At 36.0% G+C, this 18,996-nt stretch overlaps 1 protein-coding gene across 7 annotated transcripts in view; it reads right to left on the reverse strand.

Moving 5' to 3' along the window:
- The window catches only part of RPS6KA3 (ribosomal protein S6 kinase A3), a 135,453-nt gene that overhangs the window by 25,853 nt on the left and 90,604 nt on the right, over window positions 1-18,996 (reverse strand). For all 7 annotated transcript variants that reach the window (XM_053579805.1, XM_053579803.1, XM_053579802.1 and 4 more), the window contains 10 exons: window positions 16,904-16,941; window positions 16,556-16,698; window positions 15,351-15,421; window positions 8,592-8,680; window positions 8,389-8,453; window positions 8,203-8,305; window positions 7,434-7,558; window positions 5,052-5,177; window positions 3,664-3,753; window positions 108-266 (listed from right to left, as the gene is read on the reverse strand). In XM_053579805.1, coding sequence (XP_053435780.1) covers window positions 108-266; window positions 3,664-3,753; window positions 5,052-5,177; window positions 7,434-7,558; window positions 8,203-8,305; window positions 8,389-8,453; window positions 8,592-8,680; window positions 15,351-15,421; window positions 16,556-16,698; window positions 16,904-16,941 — 1,009 coding nt within the window. The remainder of the gene's footprint in view (window positions 1-107; window positions 267-3,663; window positions 3,754-5,051; window positions 5,178-7,433; window positions 7,559-8,202; window positions 8,306-8,388; window positions 8,454-8,591; window positions 8,681-15,350; window positions 15,422-16,555; window positions 16,699-16,903; window positions 16,942-18,996) is intronic.

The following is an 18,996-nucleotide window of genomic DNA, read 5'->3' on the forward strand; positions in this document are numbered from 1 at the left end:
GAGCACTAAAAAGTCACTTCTACTTTTGTAATTGTAGCTTAAACATCGAGAAAGAAAAAGAAAACAGGTGTGTGTATACACAGATATTAAAAATTAGAATGACTTACCCCTTGTGCATGAAGATATTCAACAGTTTTGGTTATAGTGAACAGGACAGCACTGGCCTCTCGTTCAGAGAAAAATTTCTGTCTCAAAATTTTATCCAGCAATTCACCCCCTTTCATAAGTTCTGTTACTACATACACATATTTTCCATCATCATATACCTATAAAATTCAACATCAAAATTTAAAAAATTATTTAAAGCTTTATACATGCCATAACAAAGCTTAGCATATTAAAAAGAAAATATATTTTCTTTTCATGAAAAATTTTACTTGTCACAACCAATGGAGGATATACAATTTTTAATTTTATGCATGTAAGAATAATTAAATAGGAATTGATGAAATTGAATATCAGAAAAATATCCAGTAATTTATTTTCTGTGAAACTTAATTCAGAGCAATCAAAGTCACTGCATATGAAGGGGCACTTAACTTTTGCTCTTAGGATTCATTCCTCTTTTTAATTTTTAATCTACTGATGAAGGCAGGGACTGGTACAAAGGTATTCTCCTGTGATTTTTCCGGGAATTTCTACCATGGCTGAACTTCTGTTCTTTTTTTGGGCTGGGTTTGAACCTGCCATCTCCGGCATATGGGGCCGGTGCCCTACTCCTTTGAGCCACCGGCGCCGCCCAGGAACTTTTGTTCTTTTTATAAGCACAGAATGAATGAATTATTCTGGTTTTGATTAAATTGAAATACAAGTAGTAGCCAACAGTTAAGTAGGAAGATTAAGGAGCAAAGGGAAATCCTATCAAACACGTGGAAGAATACCAATGAATTCCTAATATAGAAATAGAAGCTCACTGGGATTTTGGATTTGTATTCTGGGCAATCTCTAACTGCAATAAACTCGATTGAACTTCAATACTTTTTATTTTCCCCTCATCATAGAGTTATTGAAAATCTTTATTTAGCTCCATAAGAGGTAGCAAGTACTGTACAGGTATGTGCTGGGTGTCCAAATACAGAGAAAACAAGGTACCTATCCTTAATTTTTTTTTTTTTTTACTACAATAGGAAGAAACATACATAAATAAGAGTAAAGAAGTGCTGGGGATGCTATAATAAAAGTCAGGAAAATTGTTAACCAATTTGATGAAAATATTTCAAATTTTATATAAAACCAGTGCACGGTGCCCCATGATTGCATTAATGTACACAGCTATGATTTAATAATAAAATAAAAAGTCAGGAAAATTTTAGAGACTTCGGAATTTGAAGTGAAGGAAGGAATTAAGATGTAAAAAAAAATGACAGTTTAGGGAGTTTCCAAGGCAAGGATGGCTCATAGAAATTATTTTCTAGGCTCTGCACCCGTAGCTCACTGAGTAGGGCACCGGTCATATATACCAAGGCTGGCGGGTTTGAGCTCAGCCTGGGCCTGCTAAAGAACAATGACAACTGTAACCAAAAAATAGCCGGGTGATAGGGTGTGCCTGTTGCACTCTACTGAGGGCAACATAGTGAGACTTTGTCTCAAAAAAATAAAATAAATAAAATATGGCTCAGCACCTGTAGCTCAATCGGCTAAGGCACCAGCCACATACACCAGAGCTGGCAAGTTCGAATCCGGCCCTGGCCTGCCAAACAATGACAACTATAACTAAAAAATAGCCAGGCGTTGTGGCGGGCACCTGTAGTCCCAGCTACTCGGGAGGCTGAGGCAGGAGAATCACTTAAGCCCAAGAGTTGGAGGTTGCTGTGAGCTGTGACGCCACGGCACTCTACCCAGGGCAATAACTTGAGGATCTGTCTCAAAAAAATAAATAAATAAAATAAAACGTGAAATGATTTAAGTGACTCTTTAATATAATCTCCAAGAATCTAACCAAGAAAATTTAAGAGGAAGTGTAGAAAATACTTTATGTCACCCTCAGTAGAGTGATATGGCATCACAGCTCACAGCAACTTAAAACTATTGGGCTTTAGCGATTCTCTTGCCTCAGCCTCCCAAGTAGTTGGGACTACAGGGATCTGCCACAACGCCCAGCTATTTTTTGCTTGTTGTTGTAGCTGTCATTGTTGTTTGGTAGGCCCGGACCGGGATCGAACCTGTCAGCTCCAGTGAATGTGGCTGGTGCCCTAACCGCTGAGCTACAGGTGCTGAGCCCATTTCACATTTTAATGCAACTAAGTTAACATTCTCCATCTAATGATGAGCAGTGATAAATTAATCTAGGAAACTAGAGTTTTGACAACACCCAGATATGGCCTTTGAGTTTATGTGAACACCATCAGCAAGAGAGGACTTAACAAACAGTACTCGGGGAGTTCATACCCTTTGTGAATACTCTGCTATAATAAAAATATTGAGAGACACAGGTAGCAGGGTATCATGACAGCTCAGGGAAAGGATACCTCACTTATCCAGGGGGTGGTGATGGGCAAGGCAGGGCTAGCTTCTTGGAAAAAGTACTGTAGCAAAATCTTAAATGTGTGGTAGTCAGGCAAAGAAAAAGGGAAATGTTGTTCACAACCAAAGGAACAATCATTTAAAGAGCAGCATGAGAAAATGAGGCATGTTCAAAAATTGTGCATATCAGGGAATGGGGCATAAGGTGTGCGAGGAAGTATGTGTGAAGAAGTAAGAAAATGACTATGGAGCAAGGCAGGAGCTTAAGGGGCTGGGTAGTATGAATTGTAAGAGGAAAGTTACATGGAGAAATGGGCATTAGATCTGGCAGTAAGGTGGAAGACAGTTTGAGGAGTCAGTGGAGAGTGAGATTAGTCAATCCTGAATATTAATTAAAAGTAGTATTCATATTAAACATTTGAGTAAATGTTCAAGTAAATGCAGATACTAAAAGTAATAATGTCAAAAATACTTTTCTTCTTAAAGCAGTAGAAAAATTAATACAAACTTTTTTTTGATAAATGGAATTATGCTGTATACATTGCCCTCAAATATACCTTTTTTGTTTTTGACACAGAGTCTCACTATGTCACCCTTGGTAGAGTACAGTGGCGTCACAGCTCACAACAACCTCAAACTCCTGGGCTTAGTGATTCTCCTGCTACAGCCTCCCAGGCAGCTGGGACCACAGGCGCCCACCACAATGCCCAGCCATTCTTCATAGAAGTTTGGCCAGGGCCAGGCTCGAACCTGCCACCCTTGGTACATGGGGCTGGCACCCTACCCACTGAGCCACAGGCGCCACCCTCAAATATACCTTTCAAACTTACTATATTGTATACTATATATATATATTTCCCCCTCCCCCCGAGACAGAGCCTCAAGCTGTCACCCTGGGTAGAGTGCCGTGGCATCGCAGTTCACAGCAACCTCAACTCCTGGGCTCAAGCGATTCTTCTGCCTCCACCTCCCAAGTAGCTGGGACTACAGGTGCCTGCCACAACGCCTGGCTATTTTTTGGTTGCAGTCATTGTTTGGCGGGCCCAGGCTGGATTCAAACCTGCCAGCTCAGGTGTATGTGGCTGGTGCCTAGCTGCTTGAGCCACAGGCACCAAGCCTACTATATATTTGAAAATACAGAATTTCAAATGTTAAGTTAGACAACTGATTCAAATGATCCATGTTAAAGAATCTACTTACATCCTTTAGAGTAATAATGTTTGGATGCTGTCCATAACGAAGTAGAATTTCAATTTCTTCTGTTGGGTCTCTCTTGCTTTTATCAATAATCTAAAAGGCAGACATTTATCATAAAATCTCAAACTACAGAGTTATAAACCTTAATTATTTACACCTACAGATCTTAGGTATTACCTTATGTAAATACTGTGGAAACAAGCCAGTTATAAATCAGTTTCAGTCAACTACCTGGCCAGACTGTTTAATCAGAGAGCCAGTTTTGATACAGATGTCAAGGCTCTAACTTCTAATCCATGAGTCACAGTCCCACCAGGTCTCTCTAATGTAAGTCTGTAGTAAGTTTAGGACTTACTAAAAACTGAAAAGCGTCAAGAAAAGACATCAAGAACACAGTTAACAGATCTTTTTTTCCATCACTCAATGTCTTACATTTGGGAACTCAGTCAACTTCTAACCCTTCCTCAATAGAGATAATTAAGAGCTAGATGTATCTATAACACCACCACTAGCATCTGACTTCCTTTAATAAAATGCTTCAATGGAATATCCCCTTAGTTGTAAGCTACTTCTAAGAATTAATTACCAGTTAAGTAGAACATGTTTATTTTTAAACTAGGCAGAAAACTACACCGAAAACCATACCAAGAATTTTACTTGGCTAGAATTAAGTTTAATTATTATAGTAAGGCCCTTTAAAATACTAATGTAACTTTCTGACACTTTTATGTCAACTGCTTTGTGAAATATGTCTCTTAAATATTTTAATCTATTAAAGTAATAGTATATAAAAAGACAAATTCTTCTTTTAATTCCTTCAAAAGGTGGTCTAGAACAAATTTGGTGGCCTTTATATATTCAATTTCAAAACAACTTAAGCAATTAATGTCTTGCAATAAATACCCAAACACTTTAGTAACCTAGGAAAGAGGTTATAGCTCTCAGTATGAGCTCAATCTTCTGAAATGGATTTATAGCTGATCCTTGAAAGACATGGGTTTGAACTACACAAGTCCTCTTATATATGGACTTTCTTCCACTTCTGCCATCTAGGAGAAAACAAGACCAATCCCTTCCTCTTCCTGCTCCTCCACTGACTGCTCAACGTGAAGATGAGAATGAAGACCTTTATGATGATTCATTTCCACTTAATGAACAGTAAATATATTTTCCCTTCCTTATGATTTTCTTAACATTTTTTTCTGTAGCTTACTTTATTGTAAGAATACAGTATTAATACATAAAACATAAAATGTGTTAACTGATTGATTACGTATGTTATTGGTAAGGTTTCTGGTCAACAACAGGTTATTAGTAGTTAAGTTTTGGGGGAAATAAAAGTTATCTGTTGATTTTCAAATGTGTGAGGGTAATAAGTTAAAACTATTTACCTTCACTGCAAACTCCATGTTTGTGGCTTTATGTATACATCTCTTGCAAACAGAATAGGAACCAACTCCAATGTCTTCTTTTACTTCATATCCGTCAGTAAACTGAATACTGTTCCTGTGCAACTGCTACAAACAAAATTACAAACTGAAGAAGAGTTCTGTAATGCTTTTAGTGCATTTCATAATATGGGACTATGTTACCCAGCATGTATTATTGATGGCAACTATAAATATAAATGAACATGAGTAAGAATAAAATGAATATAGCACCTATTCTTCCATGAGTGCATTTCATATTTAAGTGTTTACAATAAAATGTATAATAAGAAATATGCCTTTCAAAAAAGCTTATCTTAAAAAGAAAAACTGAATATGTACAACAGAAAAAGTAGAGCTATTTGATAAAAAACCCGTAACTTTGTGATTTAGTCCCATTCCACTCCCCAAAAGGCTAAAGGTTTTTGAAACACCTTTGCAAAATGAGGCAAAATTTGAATACTCTGGTATAGAAGGAAAAGATTTAGGAAGATTTAGAATTAGAACATCTGGATTCTTATCTCAGATGCACTCCTTACTACTTATAAGCCATGTAACTCTGAGTTTGTGTTGTCTCAGAGAGTAATGGTGAGGTTTAAATAAAAACGTGTACATTTTGCAAGCATTATCTGTTATCATTTTGGACTTTCAGTAGCCATTCCCCTTCTTTCTTCACCCTCAAGTTGTAGCTTTACACAACTTCTGCTAAAAAAGCTGTTCATGGGTTACGAACTAAGAACATATGGTAGATAATGAACAGCAAATTACTGGTTCTATAAATAGGCTGGGGTAAGCTGTGCTACCCCTGGTTATAATGACATGGGACCTCCATGCCTATGAGCTTTGTATAGTTTAAAACTTGCATTCTCTAGAACATCAAGTTTGTGGTTTTTATGTTAAGTACAGAATTTATAATTAAAAATCTTGCCAGATATCCATGTACTTGCATAGTAAAAGGGACAGTCTTTTTCAACATGAACGTTGTTTTAAAAAATCAGTTTTAACTAGTTTTCTAGAAAGTAGAAAGCAAGATGCCTGATTCACAAAAAAAAAAAAATTAGAGCAAAAGCAACTTAATCATCAAGCAAATTCAAGCACAATTGCTACCCTAAAATAATTCAATGCTTCAAAAGATACATGTAGTTTCCTCCACAAACAGGAATTAAATTTATCTTTCTATAATATTAGTGTAAGAACAAAGAAATCTAATGATTTCTGCTACTTGTGTTCTTCTAACAATATTTACTAGTCCAGTCTCCTGTTATAAGCACATGCCCACAGTTCCACAGAATCCTGCTTCTTTTATGGTCTTTTTACCTACTTTTTCTCCAATTCTGATGAACAGATGGGATAAGGCAATAGGGGGCACCCTAAAGCAGTACCCATAACCATTTCTTCCGAATGACAAAAGAGGCTCCAGAAGAACAAGAACATGAAACTTGGAAAACTTAAGAAGAATTGAGTTCATTTTTATTTCTTTTATTTTCTTTTTTTTTTTTTGAGACAGAGCCTCAAGCTGTCGCCCTGGGTGGAGTGCCATGGCATCACAGCTCACAGCAACCTCGAACTCTTGAGCTTAAGCAATTCTCTTGCCTTGGCCTCCCAAGTAGCTGGGACTACAGGCTTCCACCACAATGCCTGGATATTTTTTGGTTGTAGTTGTCATTGTTCTTTGGCAGGCCTGGGCTGGATTTGAATCCGCCAGCTCTGGTGTATGTGGCTGGTGCCTTAGCCGCTTGAGCTACAGGTGCCAAGCCCATTTTAATTTCTTATATCTTTCTAAAGCAGAGGTTGCCATGCTACGGCCTGTGAGCCAAATCTTTTTTTGTAAACAAAGTATTACTGGGACACACATATGCTCATTTATTTATGTAGTATCTATAGCTGTTTTTGTGCTACAACAGCAGAGTTAGTAACTATGACAGAGATCATATAGCTCATAAAGCCTCAAAATTTATTATCTGACCCTTTATGACCCTTTACAGAGGTTGTAAGGCATCAAGGGACTAGGAAACCTCAATTCATCATAGTTGACCTGAGAGGGCAGGAGAGGAAACAAACTAACATGATAAACATTTTGAGGCACAGGAGAGAGACAAGACAGTGATGTTTGTCTCAACTCTCTTAGAATTTTATTTTCAAGTCACAAAGGTAATCCAGGATTTGGGTTTTTATAATTTTTTCCAATGACAGGTGGAAGAAATTTCTAAGAGTAACATTAATGATATAAAATGTATTTTTAAACTGCTTGCTCTGAATCAGCAGAAAAATTCTAATCTAATTCCCTCACACAACAACTGTATTTTAAAACATTTCAAATTAAAACTTATCTAGACATTCACTTACCTGAACAATTGAATGTACACCAACTGTCTGCATAGCTTGGCTTTCATCATCTGAGGTAATAGCAACAAAACTAAACCCCCGAAAAAGCTGATGTGCGTTAGCACTAGGTGGAATGCCAGGTGAATCTGAAAAAAACAAGAAATTACCAAGAAAATTCTTTTGAAAGGTAATTAAGGAATAATTGTTGACATTACAATCTTTCTCCCTTATTATGGAATTGTACTTCTCAGGTCCTCAGTATATACCTGTTGCTATCTAGGATACTTTAGTAAGTCACTATATCAGATCTGTCCTGATCACTTATTGCCACCACAACTCTAAGATCCTAGTCCCTCAGAGCCTAGAAAATAGCTAAGTCATTTGAACACTATAATAAGTTCATAAATTACTGGGTTAATATTTGAAATTAGCACTGTCCCAAAGAACTTGGAATGAGAATTTTCTTTACATGTGCTATTATGACAACCCTAGCCACACACAACTATTGAGCACTTGAAATGTGCCTACTGTGACTAAGAAACTAAATCTTTAATTTTCATTAATTTAAATGTAATTAGCCACATGTGGCTATATGGGACATTACAGCCCTAAGTCATAACCTAGCAATATTATTCCTTCTAGTTGGGAGGGAAATACAAAGTTGATCTATAGCAAATTCAGGAGATTTGAGAATAACATAAAGAGTTACCATGAAAAAGGTTTTCTGATTGAACAGTAAAAGCATATATTTATTGTGCTATGTATTTGGGCTTTCATATTTTCTCCTTACCTTTGGGAGTTTTTGCAGTAAACTCAGGATCAAAATAGAATGTATCCTCAGGCCTGCCAGTTGCAGGTTTAAAAGGTGGATGAATTTCTCTTCTATATAATTTCTAGAGGCAAAAAAAAAAAAAAAGACTTAGACATGGATTAATTATAAAAATACATATCAAGCACATTTTCATTCTATACTTACATTCCAGTCTATTGTTGAGAAAAATGAATGTCTTTTAATTTCTTCAACTCCATCTGGTCCTGCACCTATCAACAATTGATTAGTAACTTTATTTCAAGGGAAATTTATACATTATTTAGTCTTTGCTTTTAATACTTGTCAGAATATTTAATAATCCACCCTCCCAAACAGCAACAGACACATAAAATAAATAAATTTTTTACCTAGTCTGTTTGCAGGATTTCGTTTGAAAAGCATTCGTAAAAGACTCTGGGCTTCAGGACTCAAAAACTGTGGCATCCCAAGTTTGGCTCTATGTAATAAATTCACATAATATTTTTATTTTTTTGAGGCATCTGTACTTTTAACTTATTTTTAAGTTAAATTTTTTATTTTGGGATACTTGTAGGTTTACATTCAGTTAACTGTAAGATGTTATACAGAAAGATCCCTGTGCCATTTACCCAGTTTCCCCCAATGGTAACACCTTACAAACCTATAGTATAATATCACAACAAGGATACTGACATTGAGACAATCTACTGATCTTATTTAGATGGCTCCTGTTTTACTTGCACTTATCTGTGTGTGTGTTTAGTTTTATGCCATTTTATAACATGTAGGGGCTCCTGTATGGATGTGCCATAGTCAGCTTATCCATTAATCTGTTGAGAAGATCTGGATTGTGTCCAGTTTTGGATATTATGAACAAAACTACTATAAACATTCATGTACAGGTTTTTATGTGAACATACCATTGAATTTTAGTCCATAGTCTTCTAATGAATCTTTTCATTTTTCAGAATTTTGCAAAGAGTACTACTGTCAGAGTAAGATCATCTTGGTCTTAGTTCTGGCTCTATTACTAAGAACTTTGTGACCTTGGGAAAGTCAATCCCTTTGGGTCTGTTATCACTTCTTCATAAGCAAGGAGATTGGCTCTCAACCTATAACCTTGGAACCCTTTTTCAAACGGAATTTAACAAAACTCAACATTTAAAACTGTTAAGAAAACATGTGGTTCATTTGCCACTTTTTCTTTTCTATTCCCTTTAACACCTGCTATAGGGAAGGGGAACTGGTGGGAAAGAGGTTTGTGAGATATCAAGGACTCCATGGCATACAGTATGAAAACCACTGGCCTAGATGGGCTTGAAGGTCTGTTTCAGATCTAATATATAATTCTATTCTTTTTCCAAACCTAGAAATTAAAGAAACTAATGATCCCATAAATTTGAAAATAATAATAGAGCTGAGGAAAGGGCTAGCAGAGAAATTCCTACTTCAGAAATAGATCCATTTATTATTTAGTGAATTGTTACTGAACTCCTATGTGCCAGACACTGTTTAGTGCTGAGGATACAGAGATAAAGATAGCTTACCACGGTCAGTGGGGAAGATGGACATAGATAACCCCAGTACAGTAGGAGACAAATTCAGAAGGATATATGCAAAGAGTGCTAAAAGAACAGTAGGAAATACATAATTTAACATGAAATTGAGAAAGGCCTTGAAATGCTATCTAAAAGGCTAAATTATTTGGCTAGTGCTCCTTCAAATTTTACTGAGTAACATTAATCCCTCTAGATACTTAGTAACAACAATAAAAAATATTTCATGGTTCAATGAGTTTGTAGAATGCTATCTATCTTGTTGGAAACATAGAATAAAAATACTGCATAAAAACGGCTAAGAAGGGCAGCGCCTGTGGCTCAGAGGGGTAGGGCGCCGGTCCCATATGCCAGAGGTGGTGGGTTCAAACCCAGCCCTGGCCAAAAAAACAAACAAACAAACAAAAAAAACGGCTGAGAAATCTAGAGTAAAGAAGTCAGTATTTTCTAAACATTTGTTTCTAGCACCTCTTTTTCAGAGAATACCTATTAACATTCTGTACAATCAGGATTCTGTTGACCAAAACTGGGGATACACTGCTGTATTGAGTAATAGGGATGTAGCACAGGTCTTCAAACAGTAGACTAACAATACCAGATTTATTTTCAAGAAGGTAACTTCAAGGGTAGTAGAATAATAGTAACAGAAAGTCACCATTTTTGAATTCCTTACAGAATAGTTTTATCAAGTAATGATTATCAATGGATGAACCAATTAGATAAAAGCCTGACAGGGAACTGTATAATGGAGGAATCAGGGGCAACCATGGAAAATTACCACTTAAAGTGGGGGCAACAAGGTATTGTAAGCCTCCTGGTATAATGTATTAGGGAATGCACAGTATAAGGTACAAAATAATCTTGCCAAAAAAGTTTAACCAAAAACAGAACAGGGGAGCAAGTTAATAACACAAGGAGAATAAAAAAGTTTCCATACTCCATAAAAGATTGTTATGTAACTATGGTAACAAGAGAACCACCAGAATTGGTTTTAAATCCTTTCACTGGGTTTTAGATCCATTCAACTAGTCAATGACAACTTGCCTGGTGAACACAATTGCAAATCAACCAATCAGTAACTGTTATTTGTCTCTGAAAATTAACCAAACAGGAATGGACTCACTCTAACAAACACATGTGAGAGCCAAATGATCAACAACAGTTCCACCCAAATAATCACATTCTTACGGATGATGTCAACCTCACTTATGGACCTGAAAATCTGCCAATTCTCAAACTCTACCCTTTTCTAAAATCCTGTGCAAGATTAGTGGTCTACTCTGCTTAGAAAGACTGCCGAACCTGTATTGTTCTCCTTTGCCGTGGTAAGTGAAAAAATCAGCTTTATGCTCCTTCCCTCCAGATACTAAGAGGTGGTCTCACCTTTCGACTAGATAGCAGAATTCTAGACAACAAATAACTTGTTTTCTATGAGTAAATAGTAGGGGAAAAACAGAGGTAGACTGTTCTAGATTAACAGAAGCTTAAGAAACACAAAGTTTTGGAGACAACCTAAAAAATTTGGTTAAGGATTGGAATTAGATGATACCTAAACATTATTACTAGTTTTGTTAGATGTGGTTATGTAAGAAAACATCCATATTTTTAGCAAGGCAAACTGAATAATGTAGGTGAGAAATGACATGTCTGGAATGCTTAAGATACTTCAGTAAAGAAGAAAAAAATAAAAGGAACAAAGAAAATATGGCAAAATCTTGATAACTGTTAAATTTGGATGGTGGGTACATGTGTTCATTATCTTATTTTATTTCTGAGAATTTACATTTGAAAATTTTTGTAGTTATGAAAAAAGAAAAACAGGCAGAAAAGAAATGGTCAAGCTAAAGAGACCAAAAGAGAAATGGTTAGAGAGGCAGAATAGATGAGAGCAGGAAAAACTAAGGGGAAAAGGAGTACCCGACAATGTTAAATATTCTCTGAGATTTTCCTTAACTGTCCTATCTAAAATGGCTCCTTCCCTTGCGCCTTCTCTCATACATTAAAGGGTCACTATTAGAATAGAGTACCTTGGTTTATTATCCCTATAGCTCTTGTTACTATCTGAAATTATTGTATTTGTTTAAATATTAATTCCTCGTCTCCCCTACTAGAATGTAACCTCTGTGAGACCACTGAAGATCTAAGTTTTGTTCACACTGTATCCCAAGTACACATAGCAAAAATTCGATCATCTGTTAAATGAATTATGTTAATGCCACTGGTTTTAGCAACCAGAAGACTACAGATAAGCACAGTGAAAGCCATTTCAGTAGAGTGATGGGGATGAATAACAAATACGCCGTGCAATAAAAGAAGCCAAAAAAGTAGTAACAGAAAGCATAGACTACTATTTAAAGTGGTTTTGTGTTGAAAGGATGCAGGAAGATGGTGGAGTAGTAGCTTGAAAAGAAGGCCAGGTCAAAGAAAGTTTTTTTTTTTTTTTTTTTAAAACAAAACAAACACTAATGTTTGTTAGCTGAAAGGAAGAGACCAAAGCAGATTGAGTAATAAAGGTTCAGTAATGAAAGCTCAGTGAATATTCGTTTATATAGCACATATCTTTATTGTGTAGAACATAAAATGCCAAAAAAAAAAAGCCCCAAACAAAAAGAAAACACTCAAAGTACACAGCTTGATGATTCACCACAAAGTGAATAGTCATCTAGCTAAGAAATAGAACACTGCCAGAACTTCTCATTCAATGCAACTACTTTCCTTATTTTGCCGCAGGCTTTTACCATCTAAATATGGACCCTAAAAACTATGTTTTAGTTTTGCTTGCTTTGTAAACTTTATAAAAGAATCATAGAGTATTTATTCTTTTGTGTCTGAACTTCCTTTCCTCAACATTCTTGTGAGATTTACCCAAGTTGTTGCATATAAATGTGGTTTGTTCATTATCTTTGCTGCATGGCACGCTACACCCATGGGCCAAAGGCATCAGCCTGTTTTTGTACAGCTCTTGCGTTAAGAACAGTTTTACATTCTTACGGGATTGTGAAAAATACAAAGATTATTTGACAGAGACTGTGTGTGGCCACCAAAGCTAAAATATGTATAGATAGTAAACACAATAACTTGTATTTGTATGAATATACCATCATATGCTAATCCATTCTGTTAATGATGCAGTTTCCACTTTTTGGCCATTATAAACAATGCTGCTGTGAACAACTTTGACTTGTTTCTTAATGTGCAAGTATCTACATTCTTATACATTGGGTCCATGCCTAAAAGTGGGATAAACAGATGAGGATATACACATATTTGTCTTCAGAAGATAATGACAAAAAAAATAAGACAAGTGAAGGAAGTGAAAGGAAGATAATGATAAAAACTGCTTTCCAAAGTAGTTATATGAGTATTTATATTCCTTCCAGCAATGTATGAAAGTTGACACTATTCCACATCACCAACATTTTTTATTGTCAGTCTTTTTAATTTTAGCCATTTTGGTGGGTATGCAGTGATAACTCATTGTGGTTTTAATTTGTATTTTCTAATTAATGAGGTTGAACATCTTTTAATAAGTTTTTTGCCATTGAATATCGTTTTTTGTGAAATCCTCCATTCTCTCTCCCATGTTTTTATTGGGCTAACATTTTTTTAATAGATTATATGAATTTCTTGATACAGCAGAGATAATTTTTATGTATGATGTAGGAAGGTATTGTTTTCTTTATTCCTGTATGAATATTCAACTTTTTGAGCATGTTTTAGTTATTTATTCATTCATTTATGTTTGAGACACAGTCTCATTTTGTCACCCTCTGTAGAATGCGATGGCAATATAGCTCACAACAACCTCAAACTTGTGGGCTCAAGTGATCCTCTTGCCCCAGCCTCACAAGTAGCTGGGACTATAGGCTCCTGCCACAATGCTCAGCTTTTTTTTTTTTGGAGACAGAGTCTCACTCTTGCTCAGGCTGGTCTCAAACTCCTGAGTTCAAGTAATCCACTCACCTCAGCCTCAGAGAGTGCTAGGATTATAGGTGTGAGCCACCGCACCTGGCTGAGCATGATTTATTAGGAGGAGGTTTATCTTTGCAAATTAAGCATCCATGTATGTATAGGTCTGTTTCTGGGCTATCTGTTCTATTGCACAGGTTTACTTTCCATGCTTATTTCAGTGCCAAATTATCCTAATTACAATTGTAATAAGATTTGATACCTGGTAAAGCAAAGTCTTCCAATCTTATTCTTCTTCAAGAGAGTTTTAGCTCTTCTTGGTCCTTTGTATTACACTAGGATCAGTTTATCAAGTTCCACCCAAAAAAGTTGTCAGAATTTTTATCTGATTTGCATTGAAACTATAGTTTTACCATACACTATGGTAGCCATTAGCTACATATGGCTACTGGGTACTTGAAATGTGGCTAGTCCAAATTGTTAAGTGTAAAATACACAGTGAATTTCAAATGAGTATGAAAAGAATTCATAATATCTCGTAATCGTGTTTTAACATTGGTTACATGTTGAAATGACATCTTGGATAAACTGGGTTAAATAAACCATTATAATTTGGTTGGGTGTGATGGCTCACACCTGTAATCCTAGCACTTTGGGAGGCTGAGGTGGGAAGATCACTTGAGCTCAGGAGTTCAAGTCCAGCCTGAGCAAGGGCTAGACCCCATCTCTACTAAAAATAGAAAAATCAGGGAGGTAGGGTGGTGCTCCTTGTAATCCCAGCTACTCAGAAGCCTGAGGCAGGAGGATCTCTTAAACCCCATAGTTGGAGGTTGCAGTGAGGTATCATGATGCCACCACACTCTATGTGGGGAGAGAGCAAGGCTCAGTCTCCAAAATAAACAAACAAACCAACCTTATTACAATTAACTTTAATTGTTTCTCTTTACATTTTTAATGTAGTTACTAGAAGGTAAAATTATATATGTGGCTCACATTGTATTTCTATTGGATAACACTGATCTACAGAGCCAACATCTTAACAACACTGGGTCTGTATTAATATGAACATGGTATAAGTTGCTTTGGTCTTTTAAAATTTTCTTTAAATGAAATTTCTAGTTTTCTGCATAGAGGACTTGCATAACTTCTGCTCGATTTATCCTTAGGTATTTAATAATTTTTTATACTACTGTCAATAATATCCTCTTTTAAAATTCCATTTTCTGTTGCTCATATACATATAGACATGAAGTAGATTGTTGTTACTGACCTTGTATCCAGCAACTTTGCTAAACTCTTATTAATTCCAGGAATTTATATAATGACTAGATTTTCTATGGACATAGTCATGTTATCTAAATAATGACAATTTTATTTCTTCTTTTTAAATCTTATACCTTACCTTTTTTGCTTGCCTTATCATATTAGCTAGAACCTCCAGAACAACGTGGACAGAAGTGGAATAATGTGCATTGTTGTTATATTTCAAATATTGAAGGTAAAGCTTTCGGCAGTTCACCATTAACATGAAGATAATATGAGTTTGTTTATATAAAACCATGTAATATTGATGAATTTCTTAGTTATTACTTATACTATAGCTAATGCTCTAAAATCTCATTTTTTAGTTTGAGGAATGTATTTTAAAATCTCATCAAAACATCTGCATTAGGGAGTACTTACTTAAGAATCATAGTCATTGTTTCTTTTCGATCTTTTCCTTGGAAAGGTAGTGTGCCAGTGAGCATTTCAAACTACAGAAAGGCAAAATAATCAGCAGTATTAGCCAGTAAGTATAAAGTCTCAAGGCCAGAAGATTTAAAGAAGCACCATCTTAATTAAAATCAAATCTTTATATTTTATTTTTTTAAAATTTGGATTAATATAAGAGTACATATGATTAGGTTAAATTGTGTGGGGGGGTTTTTTTTTTTTTTTTAAGGAAAAGTCTGAGTTGCATTTGAGTCCTTCACCTAAGAGGTGTGCCATATACCCCTACATTGTACCCATTAGGTGGGAGCTTACTGAGTTCCTTCTCCTCTGCTTCCCCACTCCCATTCTTTTTTTTTTTTTTTTTTTGAGACAGAGTTTCACTATGTCACCCTCAGTAGAGTGCTGTGATGTCACAGCTCACAGCAACCTCAAACTCTTGGGCTTAAGCGATTCTCTTGCCTCAGCCTCCTGAGCAGCTGGGACTACAGCGCCCACCACAATGCCTGGCTATTTTTTGTTGCAGTTGTCATTTTTGTCCTGTAGGCATGGGCTGAGCTCAAACCTGCCAGCTTCAGTGTATGTGGCCAGCGCCCTACTCACTGAGCTACAGGCACCGAGCCCCCTCCCCTGTTCTTGAATTTAATTGTGTAAAACCAAATCTTACAAAAATTGCTACATAATAAACCAAGTGATTCATATTTCTACCATATTAATTATAGAACTTCTTGATATTTAGTAAGATAAGTGAGCTACATAGTTCTTTTGCAGAAGTTAGTCACATTTTATATGGCAATTTTATAGTATAGATGTGTGAACAATTTGACAGACTTCAATATTCATTAAGAACTTATTTTGTAGGGTCACTTACTAATAGATTTCTGGACCAGGTTCTCCCAAAAAGTAAACACCATTAATGCTTTAGATTATTATTATTAGCTGAAAGTAAGTGGCAATATATTTTTCCCTTTTCATATTAGAATGAGATAGAAGCAACTAATGGATTCCATAGTCCTTGTACACTGCATGCAGTAATTCTTCTTGGTTATCTATTACATATAGTATAAAATACAGGTATTAAATATACCAGCTTCTCTCTTGTAACACTTACTTCTGATTCTCATTTAACAAACAAAACAATCTCTCTCTCCCCAAAAGCCCCCAAATCCAAACCTTACCATCAGTACACCAAAAGACCACCAGTCAGCACTCTGAGTATGACCTCGACGATTAACTACTTCTGGAGCCATATATTCCACAGTTCCACAAAAAGAATATGCCTTCTTTTCATGGTCAATAGACTCTTTACTTAGGCCAAAATCTACCAAAATAAATATTAATTTCATAAATATCCTACAATAATTTTGCATATGTAAATTTTAAAGTTAGAGTTCCAACATTTATGCTAATTATTAAAAATTTTGATCCAAGTTTTTAACACATTACTTAATACTTGTATCATAATCAACCTTAAATGATGAAATAATATAGAGTAGGAGAGAACAGTTTAAAATGAGGATCTTTACCTGTTAACTTGATGTGACCTTCTTCATCAAGAAGTATGCTGAAAGAATATAAAGTCAGAAAATCTTTTTAAATCACTCAATAGAGATTTATAGAAGCTAAAACTGAAATTACTTCCTTAGGCATAGATCATTACACATTTATTCTAAAATATTGCGTTAGGTTGTGAATAAGAAAGCAACGGTAAAGGAGGAAAAATTATTTTTTTGATATACATTTATAACAAATCCCAAAGGCAATGCCATGAACTTGTATCAGTGAGACATGAGAGCTTTAAAATGATTAGGAAAAGAATAAAACAACCTACACTCTTCTAAGATGCTCTTTCTAATGCCTTTCTGCAGAGGTGGCCTGACTAAACCCCCTGGAGCTTGCATAATAGACAGAGGGTCCACATATTGAAGTCAAAATCATTAGATTTGTCATTCTTTTATTTTTAAAAAGTATCTGGGCTCGGCGCCTGTGGCTCAAGTGGCTAAGGCGCCAGACAGATACACCTGAGCTGGCAGGTTCGAATCCAGCCCAGGCCTACCAAACAACAATGATGGTTGTAAACAAACAAACAAACAGAAAAATAGCCAGGCGTTGTGGCAGGCGCCTGTAGTCCCAGCTACTTGGGAGGCGGAGGCAGCAGAATCTCTTGAGCCCAGATGAGCTGTGAGCTGTGATGCCATAGCACTCTACACCCAGGGCGACAGCTTGAGGCTCTGTCTTAAAAAAAAAAAAAAAAAAAAGTATCTGACCCAATAATAAGATTCCTTCCCAAATTTTTCTCTGATATGACCTACACAATCCTCTTCTCTTCAACACACTACCTTCCTTGCACTTCTTGTTTTTCACTGACCCATCCCTTCACTGCATATATTCTTCAGTGTTTTCTAAGTAAACTGTGAGCCCCTAGAAGGTTTGCCCTTATTCATCTTTATAGCTCAGTGTCTGGTAGAGCACAGAACAAATAAGAAATATTTGTGAATGAATAAGGCCAGATGGCAAAGAGCCTTTAAGGCATTCCAAATAGTTTAGGCATCTTCTCAAGGACAAAGGAGACCATGAAAGGTAAACATGCATGGAAGGTAGAGGTAATCAGATCTGCAACTTTATAAAACAACATAGAAAATAAAGGGCATTTAGTGAGCTCACTGGCTCATAAGGAACAACTGGAGAATGACACTCAGGTTTCTGGCTTGAACAGGTACTTGAGTGGAAAATAATCCCATTTAAGGAGCTATAGAAAAGAGTGAGTACTAAGCTGTAGGCCAGTATCTGTATTTCTGCATAGGTTTTTAGTATACTCACTTGAAAGGCCAAGTAATAAACTGTTTCACTTATATTTAAAGCTATCCCACAACACAGGCACTTCCTTACTTTCAATTGTAACTCAAATATGTGTAACTCAAACGCAAAATTTGTTATAAGAAAAGTTTACTATGACAAAAATATTCCATCCTTATTTCAATTCATAATTACAACAAAGTTTATCACTGAGGGTAATGCAGTAGAGGCATATTTTTCAAGTTTCTTTAATAATAAGGTACTTATTATGAAACAAATATTAATTTTGATACTTGATTATGAAGCAGACCAATGTATCTAGAGCATACGTAGCATAATGGGCATTGTTAGATACAGTGGGTCTCACCTATCCTTCTGTCTAATTAATGTAAGAAAGACAGTTATAAAAGCAAAACAAACCTCAAGTCATTCTTGGTAGTTTTGAAAGGAAAAAAGAAAATACAGTAGAACTTTTACAGTTGACCACTTCCATACACTGATAACTTCAAGTTGACCTAATTTTTGTAGACCAGACATACATGTATCAGTACAGTAGGCCTAGTTCCTTATGTTGACCACCTCTGTATATTGATTAGTTTGTTACAGTCCCTTGGGTGGTCAGCGGTTCTCAACCTTCCTAATGCTGTGACCCTTTAATACAGTTCCTCATGTTGTGGTGACCCCCAACCATAAAATTGTTTTCGTTCCTACTTCATAACTGTAATTTTGCTACTGTTATGAATTGTAATGTAAATATCTGATATGCAAGAGACCCCCAAAGGGGTCGTGACCCACAGGTTGAGAACCGCTGGTATAGGTAAAA

The sequence above is a fragment of the Nycticebus coucang genome, chromosome X (assembly GCF_027406575.1).
Source record: "Nycticebus coucang isolate mNycCou1 chromosome X, mNycCou1.pri, whole genome shotgun sequence".
In the NCBI taxonomy this organism is placed as follows: Eukaryota; Metazoa; Chordata; class Mammalia; order Primates; family Lorisidae; genus Nycticebus; species Nycticebus coucang.